Genomic DNA, 14,564 nt, shown 5'->3' on the forward strand with positions numbered 1-14,564 from the left:
CCTATTCCGTGCTCAGCCACAAACTACCTATCTGGTCCTGAACATGTTACAAATACTTCACCTCTCTGTACCTTGGTTTAAAAATGGGGCAGCTATTCAGCTTTGTTCACTAACTTTTGTAAAATACTTGGAGGTTTTCAATACTAACCACTATAGAAGTGCAAAGTATATTTTGTATTAAATGTCTTTTCGCTCTTGCCTAGCTGGCCTTCTAATCACCAGTCTATAGCGTAGGCCTGCTTCCAAGAGAGAGAACTACACTCCCCATACCAACTATCTTCTCACTCAGCTGTCTTGTTCTTCTTTTCTGATGAAATGCCAATCTGTGGAAACCAACTACTGATCACCAGAGTACTCACACGCTTGCTGAGAGCCTGCCCTATACTAATATTTCATATTCCAAGTTTCAATATTCCAAGCTTCCCTGTAATGCTTGAGAAAGCAATGGATACAAGGGTGAAAGTAAGTTAGAGGACTTACCGGTACGCTGCAGTCCTGAGCAGGGGGCGTGGCCTCAACCAGAAGAGGTGTGGCCTGAACCGGAAGAGACAGGGCCTTAAATCCCTGGGCCCTTTAAATCTTGATTTAAAGGGCCCGGGGCTCCAGCTGCGGTAGTGGCGGCTGGGTGCCCCAGGTCCTTTAAATCACTGAGGAGCCCCGGGGGCTCCTGACTGCCACCACTACCCTGGGGCTCTGGGCTCTGGCAGAGCTTTAAAGGGCCTGGAACTCCGCTGTGGTAGCGCCTGCCGGAGCCCTGAGCCCTTTAAATCCTCTCCTGAGCCCCGCTGCCCAAGCCCTGGGGTAGCAGCAGCGGGGCTCTGGTGGGCATTTAAAGGGCCCTAGGGTTTCAGCAACCGCTACCGCCGCCCCAGCCCTTTAAATCCCCTCCGGAGCCCTGCTTCCGCTACCCCAGGGCTTCGGCGGCAGGGCTCTGGCATGATTTAAAGGGCCAGGGCAATAGCAGTGGCTGGAGCTCCAGGACCCTTTAAATCCCCACCGGAGCCCCACCGCTGCTACCCCAGGGCTTTAAATTGCTGTCTGGGAAAGCCGGTCCTAGTACGGCACACCGGCTCTTACCGGTAAGCCGTATCGGGGCGTACCAGCTTACTTTCACCTCTGAATGGATACCATGGCTAACAGGCGGCTAGTGCAGGCTCATGGCAGTGGTTGGAGTGGCACTCCAGAGAACAAGAAAAAGACCTACCTGTGAGAGCGAATGGCAGCCAAGTGGCAGGAAGGGAGATTAGGTTGGGCAGGGGGTAGACACTTGTCTTTTTGGGAAGCGAATCACAATCCAGCTCTAGTTACAAGGAGGGCAGGCAAGTGTGGGAGGTATATGTACTGGTTGGGGATTTTTGGGAGTGCTTATGGGTACAAGGCATATGCCTGCCTGTCTGATCACTGGTTTGGTGATTGAACGGTGGGAGCTATTGCCTGGGGCAGGGATTAAAAGGGTAGGCTTTTTAAAAAAATAAAAAGCCCAGAATTGTGGCTAAGAATCTGAACTGTTAAAGAACAGCTTTCAGAACTTTTTTTGAATCCTGTCTGTATTGTCTGTGAATTTAATATTTTTCTTTAAAAAAATATGAAAAAATGGTGCATATGGGATGGAGAAAGTGAGATGTCCCTACAAAGAAAGCTGCATCATACATATTGGCAGATGCATAGATAAGTATTGATGTATATTAGACTGTAGTGTGAAATGTGCACAGGATAGCAATAAACACAAAGGCTGCTTGTTTCTCAAGCACTGCATTTTGTAAAGGAGCTCCTTAGAAGGTAAGTGAGTATTGAATGATGCTGAAGTGTTGCAAAAATATGTGATAGCTTGCTCACCAATGAAATGAAGATGATGTTGTTTAAGTTATTTAAGATCCAACTGGAGTGTGTTTAAGTAAGGTATAGCATTACAGCTTCAAGCCGTGGGTTAGAACAGCCTTTTGTCTCTTCATGTATCAGGAAGTCGATGGTATGGTACAGCAGTGTACTGCATGGATGCAGTCCATCATGCATATGCTTTTATGGACAGGACTTGCTGCTTTGTTTCCTGATTTTACATATTTAAATAAACCAATAAAGATGATTTTTACAAATCCCCCAGCCTCTTTTTAAATGAAAACAAAGACACACATCAGAAAATGGACAGTTCGCCTTTTTTTCAAACATCTTCCGTGTGGGAAGGATTTGAGGAAATAACGTGATAAGGCACATACACCTGTTGCCAAAGGAACAACGTGTTTGCAGCAGGCTGTGCTTTATCTTTGTATGCTTTGCTAGTTGACTCAACCAACTAATGATTAGTGGACTGGGTGTAAATATAAGTCCACAGGGTTCATTTTCATGCAGTGGGTGTGGTGTGCAGAGTGTCCCTCTCTACACTGAGGATTTATCCTTAACAAGCAAAGCAAAGCTTGCAATTCTACCTTTAGCTTTGATTTCATTAAACTTGTCATTGAGTGGGGCCTGGGTGAAGGAAATAGTACCCTAAGCTACTATGCACAGGAAGGATTCCCACCTTCATTGACAAGTTGCTTTCAGTTTATGCAGGTTGTAGGTTTTTCCTGAGAGTGGAGGAGATGGTTGGAGTGAGGAGGAATGGGAGTGTCAAATGTATAACAGACAGGAAACCTGCAGACATACTGTCCTCTTACTCTGTGCACAAGGGACTGACTTGCCATTGTGACCAGCAGGGTGTGCAAGGCAACATAATACTATGGAGTTATTCAAAAAATGAGGCAGGTCCTGCTTACAGTCTCTCAGTCTGCCTGTTTCAGGGGGGAAAACACACTAAGATGACAATTAAAAGTGAGAAATCTCAAAATGCAGATGTAATGTGAATACTGGCTGCTGATTTCGGATTTGATTGTATTACATGAAGAAAACTACTATGCATGTAAAAAGAACTGGCCTAACTTTGATAGCTTGATCAAGGAATAATGTTTTGTTAAGAACATAGTTTCACAGCTTTTTGTGATTGTTTGTTTTAAAAATCATTTGTAGAGTCCTGCACAACCAGTGCTGGTTTTAAATACAGTTCTATGTACAGATGGCAATCGAAGATGAGAAGTTGGGCAGATTAGTGGGGGCAGCATACAGTTGGATAGTGTCTGTTGTGCCACCATTTTATTTCTGGTTTGGGAATATGGTGGTTACTCTTTTTATACTTTTTAAGAATAAGCCTGTGGAGTTGCTAGCTGGGAACATGTAACTGATAATTGAGTAGCCGACTAGGATGTTTTCCTGTGCTTGTTTTCCACACACCTGTGTGCCTGGTTAAATCTCTTTCCCATGCTAATCAGTCAACAAATAGGTAGTGCAGAATCTTTGTGTATACTGATCAAGTCAGTCTCAGATGGCCCTACATAAGGTGGGCATTGCCACATCTCTGGAATGCTGGATTCTCCGATACTTCCAGGAATTGCATGGGTCCCCCACCCCCATCAGCATGACCTTGCATGCATGGTCACGCTGCATGAAGGATGCCATTTTGAAGAGTGTGCTGCCTCATCCCTGGCAGCATGACCTCACGTGGTCATGCTGGAGGGCAGAGCAGCGAGCTCTTCAAAATGGCATTGTCCATTCATGATACTACATAAAACCATGTCCAGTTTTTATTTTTGTACCAGACAGAGGACAAAATTATATTTTTTAAAAGAAGGACTATCTGGCTTAAACTGAACGAATAGCCTGCCTACACTACAATTTTAGCCATGTTGGGAGGGCCCAGTTAGAGCATAGCTATCTCCAAACCTGGATTCAGCACAGTTCTGTTTGGTAGAGAATGGTCCAATGGTTGGTCAGCATGACTTGCAGTTACAGTTAATCTCCCAGCCATACTGTAAAATGGAACCATGTGGTAACCAGATCCTCTGACATGGCTGAAATTGCAACACAGTTAGGCCCTCAGATATCTCACTACAAAGTTGTGTGTTGGTTGCGGAAATCACAACCACTGGATAGATAATGAGCACTGAAGTCTGCAATTAGCTATCTTCATCCATTTAAGATACAAGCTGAATCTGCTGTGCTCGCAGTGGGGAGGAAAATGCAGCTGGATCTTCACTTTTCGTAAACTAAAGAGTTTTGCTGGCATTACTTGCAGGAGCTGCTCACATGTCTGGTGGAAAGAATTCATTAGCAACTACTGACTCAACTACCATCATCAATCACCCTGCACCTGTTGGCTCCCCAGCAATGCAAGTCAGCCTACATGATATGAGATGCAATGTGTCTGAGCTTCGGCTGCAGCTGCGTCAGATGAAGCAGCTACAGGTATGGTCACATCCCTTCATTTGCATGAGCACATGTCCTGATTTTGAAAGCCTTTTCCTGTGGATTAGAGTGTAAGACATTTTTGCTTTTCAGTGCCTTTCTTTTTTTTTTTTTTTTTTGCTGCTTGTGTAAATGTTGTTTTAAGTATTACAGCTATAGAGAAAAAGGAAAAGCAAAAGGCAAAAAGACACAGGTACAAACTGTTATAACGTATGCATCTTTCACAAGAAAAGTATCTCACTTTATAGTATTGATTAGAGCCAGAAAAATAACTTCCTGCCTATTATTATTAGTTATTAATTCAATATTTATAATACAGTAGTGTCAAAAGTCTCCAGGTAGATCAGGACCCCATTGTGCTATACATAAACATGTATGAAGACACAGTCTATGCCCTGCTAAAGATCTTACCATCTAGCATTTTTCACCCTCCTGAATGAACACTTCACATGTGAGGAAGCCAAATAATAATTTTGGGTCTGTGAATGAGCGGTGCAATTTTTAGGGCCTTTGATTTTCAGAGACCAAAAGAAGTAGGCAACCTCCTCTAGGACAAAAAGAAAAAGAATAATGTAGTAGGAGCTGAGAAGACTCTTTCTGTTATAGTATGTCTGTATTTTACCAATGCTTTCATGACCTACACAGGTTTCAGAGTAGCAGCCGTGTTAGTCTGTATTCGCAAAAAGAAAAGGAGTACTTGTGGCACCTTAGAGACTAACAAATTTATTAGAGCATAAGCTTTCGTGAGCTACAGCTCACTTCATCGGATGCATTTGGTGGAAAAAACAGAGGAGAGATTTATATACACACACACAGAGAACATGAAACAATGGGTTTATCATACACACTGTAAGTGTGTATGACCTACACAGTGTCAGCACTACAGAGGCGATGAGAGATTCTCAAATGTTACTGATGACTGCAGATTTCAATTCAGAAGTCCTAGCAGGCTATATGACACACACACACACACACACACACTGTACAGTATGAAAATACATACTGCTCACCCCAAACGCTGTAGAAATATTGGTACAATTCTTCAGTCCTTTGCCTAACTGGAAATTGAAGGACAAATGTGGCATATATATATTAGATAAATACTTCGTCACAGAAAATGTAAAATTTATTCTTGTAAATCACTCTGGATAGAGGAACAACCGGCTAACATTCCGCAATGCATGACACCCTGCCTTGAAAGTGACCTCAAGCCTTTTGCAATTCTGGTTTATTATTATGGAACAGAGTGATACTAGCACAGATTAGAATACACAGTATGCTTTGCCTTTTGCCCTCTTACCTAGATGGGAAGTGTAGTACTGGTTACTACTAGCTGAGGAGAGCACAGGAGGGTCAGATTAATAATAGTAAAGAGAGTGCGCCTGTGAATGAAGAGGTGGTCCTATATCCTTTGCTCTGCTTGCTGGAGAGGAGGAGATGGGATCAGGCAGGTGATCTTGTGGATGCTGCTATATCCATGTGCTTACTCTTTCATTTAGGCTTGAATAAATCCCTGGAATACAAATGAATTTTAATATGTTTCTTAGTAGTGTTGCCCACCTATATTCAGATATCAATCTATCTGGTATGCCCACTTGGACGTTGTGTTACACTTCACAGTCTCTCTACTAGGAAGTAAATTTGCATTATTCTAGCATCTGTGTACCTTCCAGGGCAGCCTCTGAGAAAGGTTTCTAGGAGTCCACAGCCACTTATGACAAGTTACCCCCTCCATTTATTTCAGTGATGACGCACCTGCAGTTCTCTTGGTGGTCACTCCAGTAGCGACTGGGCATATTAACAATCCTGGGAGACCCTGTGTTTGAGATGCACTATATGTTGTTCACACAGACTATTTTAAAATTACTATAATGGGAGATTCTCTGTCCTAAGTTCACTCAATGCATCAGGTTTTTTCCTTCATGTTCTTTAAACAGGGCTAACAGGTTTAACCCAAAGAGGCACCCTCTGTTTACAAATCATACTTCTGCCTGAAAAGACATCAAAGGAAAAAAGTATTTTTCTCTTTTTCTCCCACTTGTTTTGTTCATATATTTGACAGCACTTTATGTTTTGTCAATTTCACTATTTCTGCTGTACAGTCAGTCAATTTCTTCTGTTGTTTCTGAGTCTTTCACATAGCAACATAAAAATAAATACTTCTGAAGGATTAGAAAAAATAACATTTATTTGTATTACCAGAGCACCTAGAAGCCCCAGTCATGACTAGGATCCCATTGTGCGAGGCACTGTACAAACATAGAACAAAAAGACAGTCCCTGCTGCCAAGAGCTTACCATCTCACAAGCACAAAAATTGGCATGTTGACTCAGGGACAGATGCAGTACTTGGTGTACCAATTTTTTAAAAAAATTGGTACACCACCAACTCAGAATCTAGTCTTCAAGGTACCATTAATTAGCATAATGGAATCCTAGCGATCGGAGATGAAAAAGACCCATTAATCCACACAAGGCTTGTGTAATGGGGTCTACAAACCCCATACTGAACATAGGCATGGTGGTAGTGAGGAAAGTCTGTCCTATTTACAAGCAAGCAGCTTGATCACAACTCCATGCAGCTGCCAATCATGGAGGCAGGCCCCTACAGCTGTGACTGATAGAGGAAACAAGGCCTGCTGTAAAGGGAAAGCACAGAGAAGGAAAAGGAGCAGAAAGTTGGTGACAGCTCTGCACCAGATCATCTTCAGGAAAACAGCCAGGAGACTGCAAGCCCAAAAAGTGAAGGCCAAGCAGACTTAATTGAAGGTGAGGGTCCAGATACTGACCTGAGTGAGAGCAGACTAAGGAGGGTGAGTCAGGAGAAGCTGAAACCACCCAAGAGATGGTGACACCTTGTCTATGCTGGAAGAACTATCCAATGCTAACAGTGACTGTGAGTAACTGGTTCAGAACTTGGTTTAGCAGTAAGTATAGTCACAGGCAAACTGAGGTCAGGGCTGTGTCAGCCCACTGATTAGGGATTAACTATCATTAATGAAATTGTGATTTTTGTATCAAAGGTTGACTAAAGTCAGATATTTTTCCTACTACTGCCATATCTTCTTCCACTAAGGGACTGATTTTTCAGAACTGCTCAGCAACTTCAATTCCAATAGATGTCCAAGGGTTTGCAGCTGCTCAGTGCCCCTGAAAATCAGGCTCTATTCTGCAAGTAGTTACCACTATTTTAACAATAGTTCAGTGTTAGAGGAACAGCGGGATTTCTATTGTCAATGCCAGGAAATGAACTATAACCACAGCTTGGATCCTATTGTATTTGTTGCCTCAATGACTCGAACAACAAACAACCATATAATTACATAAAGTAATTGTAAAAATAATAATAATAAAATATTTAAAGGCCACATGTCAAGTTACAGGTCTACAGTTTGATGGCCAGCTTGTTCATTACAATATAAAGCATTGTTGGCTCATTTGTATGTTGTGATCTCTTCCCCCCACCCCCATGCTTACCTTCAGAGAATTTCATTCATGCATCCTGTTTAAAAAGAAAAACATTACTAAGCTACAGGGAGCGTGTGTCTGTGTGTGTGTATTTTCCTTCAGTAAATTTGTTACATGCAGGGAAATGAGTCCTGCAAAAAAAGTTCAATGACACTAGTGTTGTTATAGTGGTATATGGTACTCACTAGAATAGTATCACAAGTATAAAATTGAATTACAAATTCAAATATGCTTTCAACTGTGTTATAAAAGTGGTGAAACTGTGTGAAATCTGTGCTTGGCAGCAAACTACAGTAATTAGATAATTAAATCATATGAAAGTCCCAAGCTGTAGCCAAATCCTATTTGTGGATGTGCCTTTCATTTTTGGAGCTGAAGTGCTGAAATATACTTTGACATAGATGCAGCCTGGGGTGGATCCAGGAGCTGTTTCAGTAGAAGGCTGCAGTTATCCCATGTGGGTTCTCCTCCTGCTAATTCCTAGCGCATTGGCATCCTGGGGCACAAAGAAAGCCTGGGCTAGCAGCAGAAACTCCCCAGCAAGAGCCAAGAGCGGCGGCAGCAGCAGTGCAGGGGCTGAGGCCTGGCTGGTCCTCTTGGTCCAGATGCTGTCAGGGAGGACCTATCCCGCCTGGACAAAAGGCCTCAGCAGCCTCTCGAACTGTGAGGGATGGAGGAGAAAAAGCAGCATGAGCAGGGGAAGGGCTCATACTTGGGAACAGCCACAGCAACCCCCATGTTCCTGGGGTGTCAAACTGTAGACCTGTAACTTGACATGTGGCCTTTAAATATTTTATTATTATTATTTTTACAAACTGGTGGTTTGTTCCAACCCCCATTTTCTATCACAGACCTTCTGCCACCAGACCTGTTCTCTTCATGCTTCATGCTCCTCTCCATCCTTTCCTCCCGCTTCCCCTTCTCCTCAGAGTCTGTTGTCTTCTTCCTTCTCTCGGGATCTTTGAATCTAACTCATCCCCTCCAGCCATTCCCCTCACCCCACCTCTGCCCTCCACGCTAGTTAAAAAGAAACAAAACCTGTGTGATATAATCCAAAGAGCTATATTAAAAGAACATGAAGTTTGTGAAATCAAGAATTAGGAAGTGCCAGAATCCAGGTCCCCCTGGAAACCTTAATGTTCTTTTAACATGGGGGTTTTTTTAATGTAATTTCCAAAGTTGTTGGGGTTTTTTTAAAGCAAACTTGAAATACAGGAATTCTTTCATGTGGACACATATTGACCCGCCAGCCTGGGGCATCAGGAGGATTCAGAACCACAGCATAGACCTCTACCGCTTGAGTTAATGGAGTACCTGTTACAGCCAACCACTAGAGCAGGATGAGCCATATACTTTGCCAGTGGGTTTCACAGCTGTTTGCTGACAGCAGAGGAATGTAGAGACTTGGGACGTATGCGTTCAGTTCCAGGTTTTGGAGGGGATAGTGCTGTAGTGGCTATAAGCTATTCTGTTCCTGTGCCCATAGCCTGTTTCTGTCCCACTCTGCTCCTATCCATAGAGCCCTGCTTGGATTCAAAATTTGTGCCTGTGGATATAAATCAGTATCCATGGAGTTTCAGGGCTCTCCCAGGAGCTGCAGCTGCGAAAGCAGCAGCCTGTCGGGCCACCGTTCCCAGGAGCCAGCGCCCCGCACAGGCAGCTCCTCTGGCTTTGCTGTACTGCCCCCAGCCCCACCCACTGGGGCGGGCACCAGGCTCAGTGGCAGTGCAGTGGGAGGGGTTGGGGCAGTACAGCCACACCAGAGGAGCTGCCAGCACGGGGTGCTGGCTCCTGGGAGCGGCGGCCCAACTGTCCTGCAGCTCCTCGGATACTGATTAATATCTGCAGATATCTGCATTCATGGATAAAAATTTTATATCCATGCAGGGCTCTGCCTATCCACCCCCCCCCATTCCTTGGCTTGCGTCCTTTTCTTCTTTGCACCTATCAACTCCTTCCCCTTCTGCATGTATGTATTCACTCTATCCCCCTACACTCCAGCTTTTGCTCCTCATTCCTTCTGCTCCATCACCACTCAGTTCCTTCCTCCCTCCCCGTTTGCTCCAACACCCTGTCCTCTGGCTCCTGCAACCTTCATGCCTCCCCGCACCCTCATTTATTCCTTTCTTACTCCTCTGCATTCAGCTCAGATGTTTCTTCCTTCTCCTCTTTGCTGCCTGGGCACCAGCCATGGGAACATTGAGAGCACAGAGGAGAGGCTCTGTCTCTGTGTGCAGTGCCCTTGCTGTCCCTAGCAGCCAGGATGAGCAATTGCAGAGAAAGTCTTGGGGCAAGTCTACATTACAAAATTAATTTGAGCTAAGTTACGTTGACTTACAGCCACTGCAGTAATTGAATCGGTTTTACAGATCCATACGACACTCCTTGTGTCGGCGGTGCATATCCTCACTAGGAGCACTTGCATTGATTTAACGATCAGTGTGGGGCATCATGGGATGGTTTCTGAAAGGCAGCCACAGTCAATGAAAGAAACACAGTGTCTACAACGACACTGCATTGACCTAACTTACATCGAACTAAGAACTATGCCTCTTGTGGAGGTGGAGTTAAGTCGATATAGTGGGCGAGTTTTATCGGTGGGAACTACATTTCAGTGTAGACGCTTACAGAGTTAGGTCACCGTAAGCTACCTTACTTCGTAATGTAGACCATGCCTCGATCAGCCCCTGCAGCTCTGGGATGGAGCGTGCTCAGAGCAGACTCTAACAAGTTTCTACTGTACGTGACCTGAGATTTTTCAATAGTTTATTACTTGGTCAAATTTTAGATAGTTAAAGACACATCAGTGGCACCAGGGTGTCCCTTCTGGCCAAATGTAAAGACCCTGGCCCAAAGCATAAAGGTACTAGAGCTTCTCAACAAAACAGCTGTAAGAATTTTTGTTTAAGAAGGCCGAAATAATTTATTTTCTCTAATCTTGTTCTCAAAAATGGCTGCACTATTTTAGCTGGAACGTTCCATTAAATAAATAAATTATTAGATTCAGCCTGAGGCAGACATCCAGCATGGGGAACTATAGCTCCAGTGGTAAAAGACTGTCAGAGTTATAAGCAACTGAAAACAGGATCTTATAATGGGAAGTCTTGGGCAGCCTTAACAAACCATGTCATTATCTGTGTCACCTGTAATGATAATAAAAAATATGAAACCTCACATGACATGCGCCTTCCGTTTCCCTCATTGTTTTGCTTTTATCATTGAGGCAATGTGATCTAGTGGAGAGAACACTGGACTTTGACTCCAGAGACATGGATTCTATTCCTGACTTTGCCACTGACCTGCTGGGTGACCTTGGGCATATCAGGTCACCTCTGTGCTTCAGTTTCTCTATCTGTAAGATGATAGTTATCTCTTTTGTTAAGTTCTTTGAGACCTGTGGTAAAAAGTGCTATAAAAGAGGTATTATATATAGGCTATATATAGTTATGTATTTATTTATGTTCCCCTTCTTTTGACCTCTGCGCCGACCTCAGGGTTCAGATATGTAAGTGTATATGAGCTATGAATAAAGAGACAAGCTCCCAAGTCCGGATGCCTTGCACCACAGCATATTTTTGTGTCTCAAACCACCATGCTGGCCTACACTAATGTAAATCAAAACACTGATCCCACACTGAGCAATTACATATACAAAATGCCTTTTAAATGATTTGGTATGGAATTTAGCAGCTGCAAACTTTTAGAATTCCATACAATTTAAAAAAAAAAAGGAATACTTCCCTGCTTTTCTGACTAATCTTGCAGCTGGTGCATTCAGCTCTGTTTTTCCTCCAACAGTTTTGAAATAGTGCTTTACTGCCTATCACAGCCTAAACACACTGGACACCCAGAGTCTTATCACTAAAGAGCTGACTTTCCTCTCAGTGTGCATCCCACTCATGTTAATGGGGAAGTAGGAGTGCATAGCAGAGGACAGATTAGATCATACAAATCTGGAAAGCCAGAAGCGATGTATTGACTTGTCTATTTAGTTCCTTCACAGACTGGAAGGATGAACAGTGACATAACAGGCCTTTTCTATTTCTGATTTCTATTTTCCTCTTACAGTCTTCCTAAATCAGCCTCTGAGGGGTTTTGTTGTCTTGAAAATCCACTTGCATCTTTACCATCTTTGCAAGACTGGGTGACTATTGCCAGTCCTTTGAGGCAGCAGCATTTCTTTTCAAGTCATATTGTTAATGCTCTTATGAAAACTTTTATGTTTTTGTTCAGTAAGGTGGAAATCCAGAAAAGGTTTGGGAATACAGTGGGAAGTGCGTAAGTTGCTAGGCTCCTAAGACACTTTTGAAAACGTTACCCTGTATCTAGAACATTGCTAGGATCACAGAATCATTCTCATGCCCACACAGACCCTAAATGTGCTAAATGGACAGAGCCTCACTTACTACTTTGTACGTTATGACCTCAATAAAACTGAAAGTAGGAGACCCTAGCCATGGAAAGTTGGTAATATCAGGCCTTCCAGGGGGCAGTTACAGTTGGAATTCTATTTGCAATAGTGTTGAGAAATGTTTACTGCTGAGACAGAAGATAATGCCCCAGTGTTGAACCTAAAAATAGATACTTCATCTCCTCTCTCCAGCACTCCATGCCCAATGAAGAGTGGTTGGAATTTCATAAACATACTTGTGAAAGAGCATATAAAAAGTGTTCAGCTCACTGGCAATATAGGATGAACTTGCTCAGTGCCTATATACGAGTCACCCATGGCCTTGTAATTTGCAACATCTTCTAATAGAAGATTTTTACTTGTAGTGTGGAAAATTACATCTTAAAGAGCAGTTCTATTCTAAAAGATGCTCTCTCTTTAAAGGAATAAGTGATAGGTTTGCAAGTACAGTAAAAAGATGGATTTTTTAATTGCCAGCCCTGCAAGCTTATCCTGGACAGTCCAACCAAGGTGGGTTCTTTCCTTTTCCCACTAATGAAGAGTCTCCAGGCCAAAGTAGGTATTTAATAATATCTGTGCACCCTGATTACCTTCTGATTATGATCTCAGTGACACTTGAGGATTCCCAGTGCCTTCAAACCATTTTGTACAAGTGTAACTGATTGGCCCTGTAGGTAAAATTCAGTGCACAATTGATGCACGAGTAGAAGTATGATCCAGTTCACTCTCTTCTAACTGTTTTGGCTCTGCAAGGTTGATGGGAATAAAAGGTATTACAGCTTACATTGCCCACTAAAGTGAGAAGGTCTGTGGCTGAGTATGCATAGATAGCAGATCTCTGGAGAAAGAAGGTCTCCTTATTAAATAGTCACTTTTTAGAGAAAAACTACATTTTCAAAGTCTTTCTTGTTGATGTATATTGCAAATTAGTTGTATGTCTTTCATTCCATCACATTGGGTGGTGTATCAACTGCTTGTAACACTGAAAAGTGACCCTCAAAGAATGGCATTATGTTTCAGCTTTCGTGATATTTTCAAATGATGGTCCAGCAAGTTCATGAAGGACTAGTAAGAGGCATATACAGAAGGGAATTGTGCCCTTTAGTGTGACAGCTCCTGGAGGAGCGGCTGCACTTTTATTACACGGCACAAGACAGGAAGCTTAGCATTGATATTTTACACAACACCTTCTAATGTCACATTGAATGCTGTAGAAAGGTTTCAGTCCTGCAGAAGTATGTGGTGAAATTGGTGGCAGACATAGTACATTATAATGAAGTCTACACATTCTGTTTGTCAGCTTGCTGCTGTAAGTCAGACACACGCTTTAGAAGTTAATGGAATTTGTGCTCTTTCCCCCTTCTCCTTGAAATAACATTTATGGATAAAGTAAAGGGGTGGGGGGAGTATGTTCATTCAGCTGTAGGGCTGTTTATCCAAACCTATTTCTGAGTGCTGCAATGTGTTCAGATGCCAAGGATGTTAGTCAGGCAGGAAAATTGAAGTTGATTTCTTTTGTGCAACAGCTGCAGAACCAGGAGATGCTGAGGGCAATGATGAAGAAAGCTGAGCTGGAAATCAATGGCAAAGTGATTGAAACAGTGAAGAGGCTGGAGGATCCTGTGCAGCGACAGCGCATCCTGGTGGAGCAAGAAAGGCAGAAATACCTCCACGAAGAGGAAAAGATTGTGAAGAAGTTATGGTGGGTGGGAAAACCTCTCCTAGTGCTTTGAGCTGGCGTGTTCTTCATGCTTGGCTTTTCCCTTGATAGAATATTGACTTCACTGTGGGACTGCTCATGTGGGTAAGTGCTACTTAGCCTGCACACTTTTTTCTCCTTTACATAGTTCCATGCCCTCTCATAGGCTGAAAGAGAGCAGGGAGCATCTGATTATGGTTGTCAAATTATATCTAAGTACCGCTGGGCAAAGAACAGAGTTTTTGGTTTGCTGGCACTACTGAACAAGTGGTGGGGGGTGGTTCAATTTGGGACAAACCAAAACCCAATTTATTTATTTATTTATTTTGAAATTTTCAAAAAATCAGAAGACAGAGAAAAAAATGTTTGGGTTTGAATTAAATATTTAATTTAGATTTCAACCATTTTAAAACATTTTGGTTGGTTTCTTAAATAAAATTTCAAAGAAATTTTGAAACAATTAATTTTGAACCAAAAATCAGAATATTTCATTTTTAAAACGTCAAAGCAAACCATTTCAATTTTTGTAGCCTTTTTTTTAACTGAAATAATTTGGTAATATCAACACAAATTTCACAAAAAAACATTGGTGTCACCAAATCTTCATTTTCCAGAAAAAAAAAATTCAACCAGCGTACATAGTGTAAATCGGTGGCCTCTAATTGGGTGATGGTTCTTAGCTAAGTGATGATGGTTAGGTTCTGTCTTCAGAACT

At 42.7% G+C, this 14,564-nt stretch overlaps 1 protein-coding gene across 28 annotated transcripts in view; it reads left to right on the plus strand.

Moving 5' to 3' along the window:
- KIAA1217 (KIAA1217 ortholog) overlaps positions 1 to 14,564 on the plus strand; it is a 528,161-nt gene that overhangs the window by 477,871 nt on the left and 35,726 nt on the right. For all 28 annotated transcript variants that reach the window (XR_006279438.1, XR_006279437.1, XM_043509473.1 and 25 more), the window contains 2 exons: positions 4,103 to 4,272; positions 13,677 to 13,852. Coding sequence is in view for 26 of the 28 variants with exons in the window: in XM_043509473.1 (XP_043365408.1) it covers positions 4,103 to 4,272; positions 13,677 to 13,852 (346 nt within the window). In the remaining 2 variants the exon portion in view is untranslated. The remainder of the gene's footprint in view (positions 1 to 4,102; positions 4,273 to 13,676; positions 13,853 to 14,564) is intronic.

Source organism: Dermochelys coriacea, chromosome 2, assembly GCF_009764565.3.
Source record: "Dermochelys coriacea isolate rDerCor1 chromosome 2, rDerCor1.pri.v4, whole genome shotgun sequence".
NCBI classification, from domain to species: domain Eukaryota; kingdom Metazoa; phylum Chordata; order Testudines; family Dermochelyidae; genus Dermochelys; species Dermochelys coriacea.